Here is a 13,348-nt window from a genome sequence, read left to right as displayed (position 1 = left end):
ATTAAATATACGCACAAATGACAATTCATAGAAAAGCCATAACCAGAAAATTGCGAACAGGTTGCAATTGACTCCAAAAGCTAAACAACACCTTCGCTTGCAAAAGGTTTTCAATACGTTACTCTTCGTTGATGAGGAAGGCGCTGCATGTTTCGCAACTTGGTAAGCGAAGATATAATTTAAGGGCAATGCGATTTCAAACAAGAAGACAAACGCCAATCATGCGGTGGCGAAGGGAGGAATGTAAATGTCGACAGGCTGAAACTTCAAGTGACACTAACAAAACTTTAAGAATGGGAAATGTTGATGGCGACTAACAGAAACTTCGTAGGACACCATGACCAACAGAAATGTAGAAAGGGGGGACATTTCGGTGTCACGTAACTAAAAAGGACATAGGACACCAATAATGACGTCTAACTAAAAAAGAAAGGAAAGGAGATGTTGATGTCGACATACTGGAAAGGACATATGGTACCAACAAAACGTTTGGAATAAGAGATGCAGATGTCATGCCAACCAACTGAACTAAAATATGGTTTATCAACAATATATTTGAAGAGTTGATATTTTTGGTGGAAGGAAAATATGATTTATTCTAGCAAAAAAAATAGGTTTATTTGCTCAAACACTTAATTAGATGTCTTGGCGTGTGTGTCTCAACTTGTTTTTTGGTTTCTGTATCGTTATTTTTACTGGCTACAGATGCAATCAACACAAGCTCTAGCAATTTATTTATCAAAAGAGTGCCAACAGTATCAATCTTAAACGTCTGATATACAAACCAAAGGTTATGGGTAAGTTTTTAGCGTCGTTTAAAAAACGTAATCAACATATACATCTGTAGCGGGGTTAAAACTTGTGTTTGTCAGTGTTTTATTTATACACATCAACAGTATCAGTCGTGCAGTCCCTGGCTAACAACAGTATCAGTCGTGCAGTCCCTGGCTAACATAGATACAAACCCACAATGGTAATATATAGCACAGGATAGTCGGGGGCTATTTAACTACGCCATACCAATCGAGGAAATCCAAGGCTAAAACGCTTTAATTAAACCTATTCATTGCGTTGAGTTGAGGACTCGAACAAAAGGCCGAGACTGCCTGCGAGAGGCTTGGCGTGTCAATGCCTGTAGCGCGTGTAAAAGATCGCTCTTTTTCTGAAAGAATTCGGCTTTAAGTCCCTGTCATAATAGCGGAATTTGGACTGGTGCTTAACTGGAAAATAGGAATTAATTTGGCCGGTACCATTTTTAATCCCAGGTGAAAAAATAATTGCGAGATTTACAAATACCCGTGTGAAAGAGATGATTATTTACAAAGGAGATTAAAACCTATAACTGTTATAGTGGCAGGTAAATTAGGCCTACTAGACATTCTTCTGTCCACACACAAATGCACATGTATAGACGTTAAGGAAACAAATATAAAAAGGTCAACTTTTACTCATTAACTAGAAATATCCATTAATTTTGAATATGTTCAATTTCATCCATTATTTAGGGTTAAATATCGAAACTGGATTATTATCGCGAGTACTAATATAATCAATAATCTGTAGATAATCACCTTATATAAGTTAACACCCCGGGATGTAATTATACTTATGCAAATGTAATATATAAGTCTTTAGCTTTAATTACATTCATGGATTTACATCTTTGCCAAAGAATTATCCCTTAATAAGACAAACTGTTGTGTGACATATAGAATATAGCGCTTTATTTGTTATTTACCTAACATTAACTTCATCTCTATAGAACTTTTAAACTAGCTGATTTTATTACAGCTTTCCTTGTCATATTGACAATTTGTAATGACTGAGACATTATGAATCTGTCTCATCAACAGAAAACGAAGTAATTAAAAGGCGATACATAATGATCTATAGTATCAATATACATATATATGTATCCATCATCGTAAGAGATATATCTTATATAGAAATTCACGGAGTTTTAATGAATATTCATATCAATTTGCATGATTGATTTTATTTATCTGCTGTTATATGATTTGCCCGGTATTTACTCGTTAGATCATGACTAATTTCAAATATCATCATCATCATCCATTTTTATGTAAGTAAAAATAATCCTGCATAGCAATGATGCTAAGTCACGTGAGGAATTTGATTGACATGTCGACCAGCGCGTGTCCCCGGGGTGTACATTTCCCGTACAAATCCCGGTCTGATTATAGATCATTGAACTGATTGATAGTACATAGCATGGTACTGACACATCGAGTCTGACGAACTCGTGCCTACTAGGTTTTCTATGATAGCGGCATACTCATCACCAATTATTAGATTTATCATTATGATTTAACAATTAACACGCGCGTGTTTTGGACATTCATTTATTTATGCATCTACGTATATATAGGTACACATTTTTACTTTATTAATTTTATGTCCATATGAATGACCACTGATAATTCATATTAATTATTCAAAGTTATAAAAAATAGAACAGAAATATACCCAATAAAAATATGCACACAATTAGAACTTTATAAATATCAATTAATTCATTATTATAATTTAGCAATATCCACGTGCGTGATTATTAATATGAGGTCAGAAGGCACGAGGATAGTTATTTAGTCGAATACAGAACATCTTTTGATTTTTCTTAATTCAATTTAATGCATAAAAGATCTATATATCGTATCCTACCACACATTATTAATTACAAATTATTGCAGCATTTCTTTTATATGCCGCAGGAGGAAAAATAGTACATTCGTGCTGTGAAAAATTGTAATCTAATTAAGCTTAAATTAAAAGCAATTCATTAGGATATAATTTAAGTTAGTAATAAAAGTATACGGCATCTTGAGTCAAACAACTTAGTATGTTTTACAGATATCTGTATCAAAAATAATATATCGTCCTATATTTAGTTGTGATCCTAATCAGCATAAATTTCTTGTCCACGGTTATCACATTTCATTTAAATTCGTAATTGGATAAAATTATTACAGTAGTATAGCCTATTCTGAAATTTAGAAAGTATCCCTAATTCATGATTAATTGGCAATCATTTATTTTAGATATTAGTTCCATTATGAAATAAAAATACCTACATATATGTCATGTACATTACATCAAGGCATTGATCGAATGAGTGCTTTTATAGAAGATATTTTCCGGTTTGGTCACCCTAGCTGTCAAAAAAGACATTTTTGACATTTTTTTACCGCGATAGGACCAATGTGTCAGAAGCGAGGTCACTTGTCATGCATCTGTTACAAAAAATTGGAGATACGCATATTTTACAGCTACCAAGAATTCTAGATTTTGGTGTTGATGCTAGAATATAGCAACGAAAGAGGATCTACAACAACAGAATTATCTCTCGGTTCCTGCTTCTGGTACAGTAGCTCCGTAAACTGTGTGTGTGTATTGCAGTGTGTATAATACACCGCAACCTGAACACCCCTCTCTAAGCTCCGAGTTCACTGGTCCGGTCAATGACATGCGCAGACAGCAGCACGTGTTCATAAACAAATTTTCATGAAAGAGGGATCACAAGAACTATATAGTAGTGACTTGTAGTTTGGAATCTAACCCTTCTTAACTCAGGTAGTTTGCTACAGAGCTCAACGCTTGTTAACATGGGAACTGAAACTAACAAAGATGAGCGTAACACGCCAGAATATTTAGCACAGTTACTAAAAGACAAGAAACAAATTCAGGCATTTCCGAATGTTTTTGTACACTTGGAAAAACTTTTAGATGAAGGTAAGTTTACGTGAAGCTTGAAAACGTGCGAATTTCTTGGTGTTTCTCGCCACAAATTTCGCAGAAATTGTTATTTAAGATTCGGAGTGTTTATATGAATTGGTACGGACTCAAATCTCATTGGAATTTACTCGTGTCTGTGAATATATGATGGTGTATTCTACTTGGGCCTGGCCCACACGGAGGGGAACATGTCTACCAAAAGTTTTTGGACTAAAAATAACACTACTCGGAAAAGTTACTAAATTTCTTTTAAGTTGATATTTTACTATACCAATGTTGAGTTTTTGCTAATTTCTAATGATTGCTTCCAAATTCTGGGCTAATGTGTGGGAAGTAAGCTACATACTCGCTGCATACCGACACAAAGCGAACAGCCCAGATTTTGGCAGCCATTTTGAAACTTCTCCCGTCACTGCACACAAGCTTTGGAGTGTTTTTACACTGCGTGACTCATTCTTACTTCTTGATTTTAAGATTTTCTCTGATTTTCTTTAAAATAATAACAATCTTACACCGAGAAATCTCAGTTTGAAGTGATATCAACACGTATTTCCCGCGGTTTCCCTTATCTGCAGTTTGTAAATATTACCTGTTGATAAGGAATGATAAATAGACTCAGCTGATTTGCTCAGGTAGCGCACAAATCTCATAGGTAAATTATTTGTCAATAAATTCGCGATTGTAGTGGCTGTGTTATTTCACAAATTATGAGCAATAACTTCCAATTAGTTGTTAAAGAATGATTGCTTATTGATAACTTTTTACAAAATAGTTTATTTAGTATTTCAGTGATTAATTAATTATTGAATAAATAATATTAAGAGCTAAATTAGGATTGATTTATCAGTAATTGGCAAGTTAAAACAGTTATGTCAATAACATTGAAAATCTCGTCAAAGTACGCTGAAATCTGCTTAAACAAATCTTGTGATAGGCCTATTATAATCAACTAATCAATAGAATATTTGTCAATGGACACTCTTATTTACATTAACATGACTGGATCAATAATTTGTACTGCACGTTTTGTTGGGTTAAATGCCTGGACTATTGGCTTATGTGTAACCTAGGTTGGCCTATACCCATGTATATATGTGGTTATTAAGGCTGTTATTTGAGCTACTGTATGATGTACACTATTGTAGTAATATCTAAAATTGTATTGAACATTTTTACATACTAAGCAGCATCAAAATGACTATGCACCCTTTTCCCTTATTGAAATCACCTGCCCCTCAGCACGGGATCATGTTTTTAGCATGTTTACCTCTTAACCAGTTCATCATTTATGCTTGTCCGTCACTTCTGGTAACACTGACTCATAATTATGTCTAATATGTATTATCTGCATCTCTCTTGCTTGATTGTCAATTTTTTTGCGACACATTGTCCATCTAAAAGAAATTGACAAAGGTTTGACTTTGAAAAAAAAAATATGTATGGGTGCAAACCAAATGTCACGTGAAAAATTAATAACCTATATAGTTTTCATTAAGTCTTTTTCTCCAATATACAAGAGTCTTTCATCATTTAACCTGTGGTAGCTATTTAGAGATGTATTTTGTGTAAAACAGTAACATTTTTCCCACCATATTTTACATGTTCTTTACCATATATAATGCAGTCTTCAGTGTGCCAACATCTGAGCACTGGGTTACCAAGCTAATCTACTAATATCCCTCCCTTTCAACAACTATTTACTTGTTGTTTGACACCCATTAAAGGATATACTCTAGAGAAAATTGTGATCCCAATATGAGAAAAAAAGTGTTTCCAAATGAGGAGGATGGATTTACGAGCGACCAGTACACTGAAATTGTCGGTGGTACTTCAGCTAAAAATATCGGCTACACAGATCCGTGACAGGTATGGTAACATATATATTTTGATAAAATTGTGACAGAATGTTATATTTCATATATGCTGTTATTTAAATGGTTATTATGAAATAATGATAATGTTAATCAAAGATGTCATTTTTACTTTGATCAGCCTATATAGAAATCCAGCTCAAATCAAATCTTAAGTATTCATATTATTCTCAGCAAGAAATTGATCACTATATTTAAACTTCGTGGTGCAGAACTTTGGATTATTTGGTGGAAATGTTTATGCTGTATATCATCGAAATAATTGTGTACAATTTTGGCGTAAACACACTGTGATAATCAATGTACATATACGGTAAATGATTGCCTGTGACTTTTGTGTTGGAACAATACTTCTGGAATCATCAACTTTTGGTGGATTTACCGTCTAGCTTAATGTGGATCCTGCCTATATAGAGGAAATTGTGACAATGGATGTGCTGAACATTTGAAGCCAGTTCAAGGTGCTGGAGCTACTGGAGCATGGATCATTCATCTACTTAGGATTCTTTTTATTTAATTTATTTAACAGGAAAATGTATGTGTTAATGTGTGTTTATATGCCTGTTATCTGGATAATTCACTTTATACTTCATATGTATGCTTGAAAATTCTTGCATTCGTATGGTTGAGGATATAAGGAATTGAAAGGATCTCTCTTTATTACAGGTAAAATGTGTTAATTGCAATGATTTAGTTATTCTGATTTTGAAGATTTTAACACTTTTCTACATTTGAAAAACAATCAGTGATATAAAACATTGCCAATGTCCAGGGTCAATTTTGTGGTAAAACATAAATTTATATTGGAAATGAAGCTATTGAATTCTATATTCAATCATTTTCTCTTTTAAAAAATCCATGTATTTTAATGAATTTTGATTCAAAATATTTTAACACACACTGATCATGAACACAAAAAAAAACCATGAAGGAGGCTAAATTTAATCTCCGATAAAAAAAAAAAAAACAGACTTGAAAATCTTGAAATAGAACACATTCTGAGCATTGAGCTGCTGACATTGGCCTAGTGTGATTATTGAGAGATAAGCCGTACTCTGACAGTATGTAATGGGGAGGGGATTTGAGGCTCCATGTGAAGAGGACACAGACCAGCTTTGTCAGTGTCCTCTGTATGGCTGTGCTTGTCAGCCTGGAAGGCTGAATAATCGGTGTGTAATTACAAACCTACACAGATACTATATATTTCACACCCCATTGCACAAGAAGAACCTGGTGGTGCCCATTCCAGACCAAGGTTGAGTGGAATTTCACAAAACCTTCCAGATAAAGTGATACTACAGGGTTTATCTTTGGACCAGTTGGTGTTATTTAAACATTCTTTCAGGAGCGTTGTTAAAAAAGAACGAAAAAAATAAGCTTTTGAAATGTAGCATTGCACAACTTTTTTTAAAGTTTCTTTTAGTATTATTGTTTATAATTATAGAAATATCTCTTCGGGATTATCGTACTTGGCGCTTGGTTTTGTGTAAGTTGTCATATTCTGTGTGCATTGAGATAGCTTTACCTGATGTCTCAACTTACCCAGTTGTTTCTTTGTACAACTCCCGGGTGCATACAATAGTATGATACTAAGGTTTACTTCATTGAAGTTATTTCAAGATCTAAACATGTCCTCCTTATTTTATATTACCTAGGTACTGATCTCATGAGCACCCAGCGGGTCGACATAACCACTATATTGTATCACCTAGAACTTCACCCTAAATTGACTTTACACCAATATATAAAGTCAAATAAACGAATTTTCAGGCTATTTAATGAAACTCTTTTTTCAATCATTTTCTCTTTTAAAAAATCCATGTATTTTAATGAATTTTGATTCAAAATATTTTAACACACACTGATCATGAACACAAAAAAAAACCATGAAGGAGGCTAAATTTAATCTCCGATAAAAAAAAAAAAACAGACTTGAAAATCTTGAAATAGAACACATTCTGAGCATTGAGCTGCTGACATTGGCCTAGTGTGATTATTGAGAGATAAGCCGTACTCTGACAGTATGTAATGGGGAGGGGATTTGAGGCTCCATGTGAAGAGGACACAGACCAGCTTTGTCAGTGTCCTCTGTATGGCTGTGCTTGTCAGCCTGGAAGGCTGAATAATCGGTGTGTAATTACAAACCTACACAGATACTATATATTTCACACCCCATTGCACAAGAAGAACCTGGTGGTGCCCATTCCAGACCAAGGTTGAGTGGAATTTCACAAAACCTTCCAGATAAAGTGATACTACAGGGTTTATCTTTGGACCAGTTGGTGTTATTTAAACATTCTTTCAGGAGCGTTGTTAAAAAAGAACGAAAAAAATAAGCTTTTGAAATGTAGCATTGCACAACTTTTTTTAAAGTTTCTTTTAGTATTATTGTTTATAATTATAGAAATATCTCTTCGGGATTATCGTACTTGGCGCTTGGTTTTGTGTAAGTTGTCATATTCTGTGTGCATTGAGATAGCTTTACCTGATGTCTCAACCTACCCAGTTGTTTCTTTGTACAACTCCCGGGTGCATACAATAGTATGATACTAAGGTTTACTTCATTGAAGTTATTTCAAGATCTAAACATGTCCTCCTTATTTTATATTACCTAGGTACTGATCTCATGAGCACCCAGCGGGTCGACATAACCACTATATTGTATCACCTAGAACTTCACCCTAAATTGACTTTACACCAATATATAAAGTCAAATAAACGAATTTTCAGGCTATTTAATGAAACTCTTTTTTTTTGTGGTTCTCAAAGTTATGATTCAAAATTAATCTTTATACTATTAGTAGCTATATATAAAGATATTTTTGTTTTAAGAAGTGTGATAGTAAGTTGATGTCAATTTGTAATTATGAAAATAATTATAGATGTGTTGAAATATTTTGTTCTGAAGTCATGATTAGCGCATTTCTCATTATTCATTTAAAAGTGTTATTTAAATGAAATAAATCCTGGCTTCAGGCAGTTAATTTAATGATAAGAGTGCCTGATTTTTGAGATTGGTTGAAAAGAGAGACTTATTACGGAAACTGAATGTCTCGGTTGATGCTGCTGTGTACTCTTACTGGGATTTAATATACAATATACTGAATTTTAGTCCTTTTGCCTCATAGGACTTTGTCTCGATCATGGAACTGAATTCCTATACTAGTGATCTCATGCCTTTATGCCTGTGGTTGTGACTGTACCAGCAGTCGGCTTACTACAGACCTCTCATCTCTGCATTTGATCAATACACCTGTCACATTTAGGCTATGGTCAGAATTTAAGGTTAAAGTTTACTAATCGGTCCCGTAGTTACACTAATAAAGTAAAAGAAATTTTGTTTGTGGTCTGGTTTGTCCTGCACATCATGATTATAGGAAACACAATGTAGAATCATCTGGGCCTAGTTATTGATACAATTTCCATATGGAAATATTGGAATTAATGTAGAAATCATCCACAGGTCACTGATGGAGAAATCCTCATAATACAGTACTCCTCTGCTTGGCAGCCTGAGCCTTGTGAAAACAATTATTTTAACAGCAAATGATATATTGGAAAGAATTAGAACCACATGTCGATTGACCAAGGCCACAGTGGATTGGCACATTCTCACTACAAAAAGATCTCCATCAGTGCTATAGCTTGTTGTTGATGCCCTGCTGTGCTGGCCTCTTGATGTTCCTGGCCTCCTGTGTATGCCAACCCTGCCCAATCTGGAACATGTGGAGTTCTCCCTGCCCTCCTTATTGGGGCCATGTGGGGCTGGTCAGGGAGGGACTGTTGGGGCCAGGGGGGGTGTCATAAGACAATATAAGTTATACAAAGACTTCTACTGCAGATTTATGATCATTTTATGCCACATATACTAAAATGACTGAACTATATATCAAGTTAAATGGGAACCCTGTTGATTATCTTAGTGTTGTGATTCATTATGTGGTACTTTTTATAAAGATTTGGAATTGTATTGTCCTATGAATAACCTCTTGGCCTTGCTCAGTTTTGAAATCTTTCTGGCTAAAGTTTGAAGAGGTTGGCTTGTTTGAGTCTTGGAAACATGTGTTTGCTGTTGGTCAATAGAGGGATTTGCTTCTATGAGTTCCATATATAGTAAATAGGGATATCTATTTGCTCTAGTGTAGAAAATCTAAATAAAGACTAGGTATACAAATCTAGGTAGCAGTGTTAAAGGAATTTGTGTTTGTTTGATTAGAAACAGAAACTTTAGTTTTCATCTTGAAATCCTAGTCTACCGTTAGTAAATTGTTTAAATTGAATAATTCTGAGGTCTTTCCTTTTTTTACTAAAATTTTGTCAATGGTTGACAGTTTTAAGTTTAAAAACTGAATGATAAATTCATCAACTTAGAAAGAAAATCTCGCTAAGTCTTGGTTTGCTGCTGATAGACCTATTCTGGAAGTTGGAAAACTTTATGTGGTGCATTTTATGTGCAGAATCTTTTGCAGGTGCTTCATTCACTGATAAACTCTCTCCTTTCAGAAAACCTCCAATTAAATTACCAAGGAATGATGAAAAAGTTCAAAGAGATCATAAGTAAAGCTTGTACAATTCGTAATGACTGAGAGTTTGTGCTGTGAGCCAAGATGTTATTTACAATCAGATTTATATGTTATGTTGACTACCGTTCTGTCTGTTTCTACTGGTGGGAAGTGCTGGCTGATGTAAAGGAACTATACTAATTACCTGATGATTTATATTATATTCCACCTAGGTTTGTTTACCTTTATCTTAAGAAGTTCATATAATAAGGAAGAATAAACCGGAGACGAGCAGGGCAAATTGATACAACATTCAAACAGCATTTATATTGTTAGACCACCTTGATGCAGACATCATTATTTGTGTACACAGTGCTATGAGCCAAGGAGCTGTTTTATCTCTATATTGTTCAATGATGCAACTTTCACAGTAGGTAATACATCTGTATTATATGCAATTTTACTTCTCAAAGGACTTTTGTTATGATATAGAAGATGGGAGGAGTTGAAAGCATAATACTAGCTATGTCCTGAATGCTTCAATAGCCTTTATGCCTCATAGAAGTTATACTGATATGTGGATTCCGAGCTTCCACTCGCCCATCCCAGCTTATTATTGTTTGGTAAGAACTCCTTAAAGTGTAAAGCTATTTCAAAGAAAAAAAAATGTGAGGAAAATAAGGCAATGGTATTTGATTATTATGAATTTCCCATTCTTTCCAGCTTATTTCTTTTTCAATGGTCTGATTATATACATCAAACAGTGTTTGAACCTGGTCTCCTCTTTGTTGAGCTGTAACTTGGTAATCATAATTTCAAGTTCAGACTGAAATTTTAATGCTAGCATACAGTTTGGTCTTATATTAATTAAGGAAGTACAAAAGAGGTCCTTGTGACTTAGCTTTAGAAGTTCCTTCACAAGTTAACACGCTTGCAATCATCTCAAGCTGTTTGGAATTTTTTAGCAGTGGAAAAAATGGAGAAATGAGGAAACAGCAGGATATTTCTGATTATAAGCAGATGTGTAGGGCTTTTATTATGAGGGCACCTGCAGGAGGTTGTGTAGCCCCATCTCCCCCTTCTTCAGTGAAGGGGGATCCATCACCCCTGACTCTCTGAGAGTCAGGGGTGATGGATCCCCCTTCACTGAAGAAGGGGGGAAATCTCTGACTCTCAGAAATGTGCCCTATCCCCTAAAGTCATGCCAATCATCTTGGCCATTCCCACAAATACAGATAAACAATATCTTTGGCAGTATTTAATTGTGGTGTTTGTCCTTGTCACAAATCCATCTTTGACTGACCCATGTATCAAAACTAAATTTATAATTTAATAATGCCATAAATTGATCTCTATGAATTTCTTGTTCCTTCTAGATTTTTGAAATTGTGCTAAAGTTAGTGAAATATAAGCCAATAGTAATGAAGGAAAGATAATCTGTATGATTTGATAGTTTTACAATCTAGCTGCAGTACAAAAGTAGCTGGTGCATTGCCGGTAGAGTATATTTGAGCTCTGTTAAAAAAAAACCCATCTTATATGGTTTATTTGTCAGTTTATGAGATTGATGTGAATTTTGGATTTTATTGGATTTTGATATTGAACTAAAAGTTTGTTGTATGCATACTTTGATTTAGAAGTTTTAATAGTTGTGTCTATTCTTCCTGGCAGACGATATATATAGCTAGAATCCCCAAGATTGATATTAGGAGGCAGAGAGTACAGCCAACAGTTAGTACTGTAACAGACACCGAGTTAAAAACATGCATCCATCATGGATATAGATTGCCCTTGCCTTCACAACGACCCACCAATCATACAACAGCCTGGCACATTTGCTTTTGTGATTTATTTTCTGGTCTGCTACATATATCTCCTACCTCAGTTATACAGCAAGATAAAATAATGACTACCTTTTAAATGTTACTACCTTTAAGCGTTTTCCTGTAGTTTTTGTCAAGTTTTAAGGTTAAATATATATAATGTCTGTTACCAAGGAAGTTTTAAATTGAATACATGTGTCTTGTAATTTAATAACTTGGTAAATAATGTTCAGGATCTGGTTTGGTTTGAATAGTTTAAAGTCCTGTTATAATGGCCAGGGTCATTTAAAGGTGTGCCAGGTTTAATAGGTGGGGGAGTACCCAGAGAAATACCACAGACCAGCAATCTGCAAACCCCATCCCACACAGGAATAGCGGGAGGATTCATGGTAACAAGTCAGGATATATCTTATATAACCACTCTTCGGCCACAGTGGCCTTTTCAGGATTTGGGTAAATATAGAAGTGACAGAAAATAAAAGGAAGTTTGATATTCTCATTAATACATGTGAGAAATTATCACTGATTGAGAACTTGCAATTTGTACATCTGTTTTCAAGATTTTAAAAAGTGAAGCTGAGGCCTAGCTAACATATATAGTGTCTTGTTTTCTAGATAAAACTACAGGTTGAAGGATATAAGACAATGAGATGGTGTCAGTGTGTGTAATGTAACAACAGGAGAAATGCTTGAGGTGTCTATCTGCTGGCTTTCATTAGTGTTTATTGTCATTGTTACAGGTTTTCATTTTGAGAAACTGCATCATCAATTCCAATTCTGCACCTTGAGCAGGCTTACGAATGAAGCCCGGTTTTATTGTCCAATTAGGTATAACACCATTGTAGTTGTTTGATTACCATGGTTATTTATGGTACAGGAAAGTTCAACAACACATAAACGCGGCTTCTGAAGTACACTTGTTGGAATCAGTTTTCTTATTTCTATTAAGCAAAAGCATGAAATGATAGTGTTTTTTTTTTCTTCTTCTTTAATTTGTCTTTCAATGGTGTTTAATCCCCTTGTCTTTTATGTTGATGAATGCTTTAAGAACAAAACTAGCTTTAGAATTGCTGCAGTTTAATTTAAATACCTATCGACAAGTCTTTGATTATATACGCGACTATTTTAGGCAATAGCTGTACCTCCTGTACTATGTGTAATCTTCTCGGTGATTCAAAATGTCCTCTGTTACCTCTTGGGAGCAATCATTGTCACGTTTTATGATTTCAAACATTTGTGGTCAGAATTAAAGACATTGGTGTGTGAGTAAGGTGCAACGTGTCTCTATTGTCACCTGATTTTGTCCCAACATGTACACAGTTTATCTGTCTCAACATTTACAATACCAAGGGGAATGCTTACACCAACTTAATCTAATTGCTGGCAACTGTTCATCCGA

General features: G+C 34.6%; 1 protein-coding gene across 7 annotated transcripts in view; it reads left to right on the top strand.

The window, feature by feature from the left end:
* The first annotated feature begins 3,495 nt into the window (after window positions 1–3,495).
* Window positions 3,496–13,348, top strand: part of LOC138327578 (KH domain-containing RNA-binding protein qki.L-like) — a 42,605-nt gene continuing 32,752 nt past the window's right edge. For 5 of the 7 annotated variants that reach the window (XR_011209069.1, XM_069273816.1, XM_069273784.1 and 2 more), the window contains exon 1: window positions 3,496–3,750. Coding sequence is in view for 5 of the 7 variants with exons in the window: in XM_069273816.1 (XP_069129917.1) it covers window positions 3,624–3,750 (127 nt within the window). In the remaining 2 variants the exon portion in view is untranslated. The remainder of the gene's footprint in view (window positions 3,751–13,348) is intronic. The other 2 variants (XR_011209068.1, XM_069273808.1) reach the window with 2 other exon arrangements.

This window comes from Argopecten irradians, chromosome 1 (assembly GCF_041381155.1).
Source record: "Argopecten irradians isolate NY chromosome 1, Ai_NY, whole genome shotgun sequence".
NCBI lineage: Eukaryota > Metazoa > Mollusca > Bivalvia > Pectinida > Pectinidae > Argopecten > Argopecten irradians.
The sequence above is the reverse complement of the archived record's forward strand: the minus strand, read 5'-3'. Positions and strand labels throughout refer to the sequence as shown.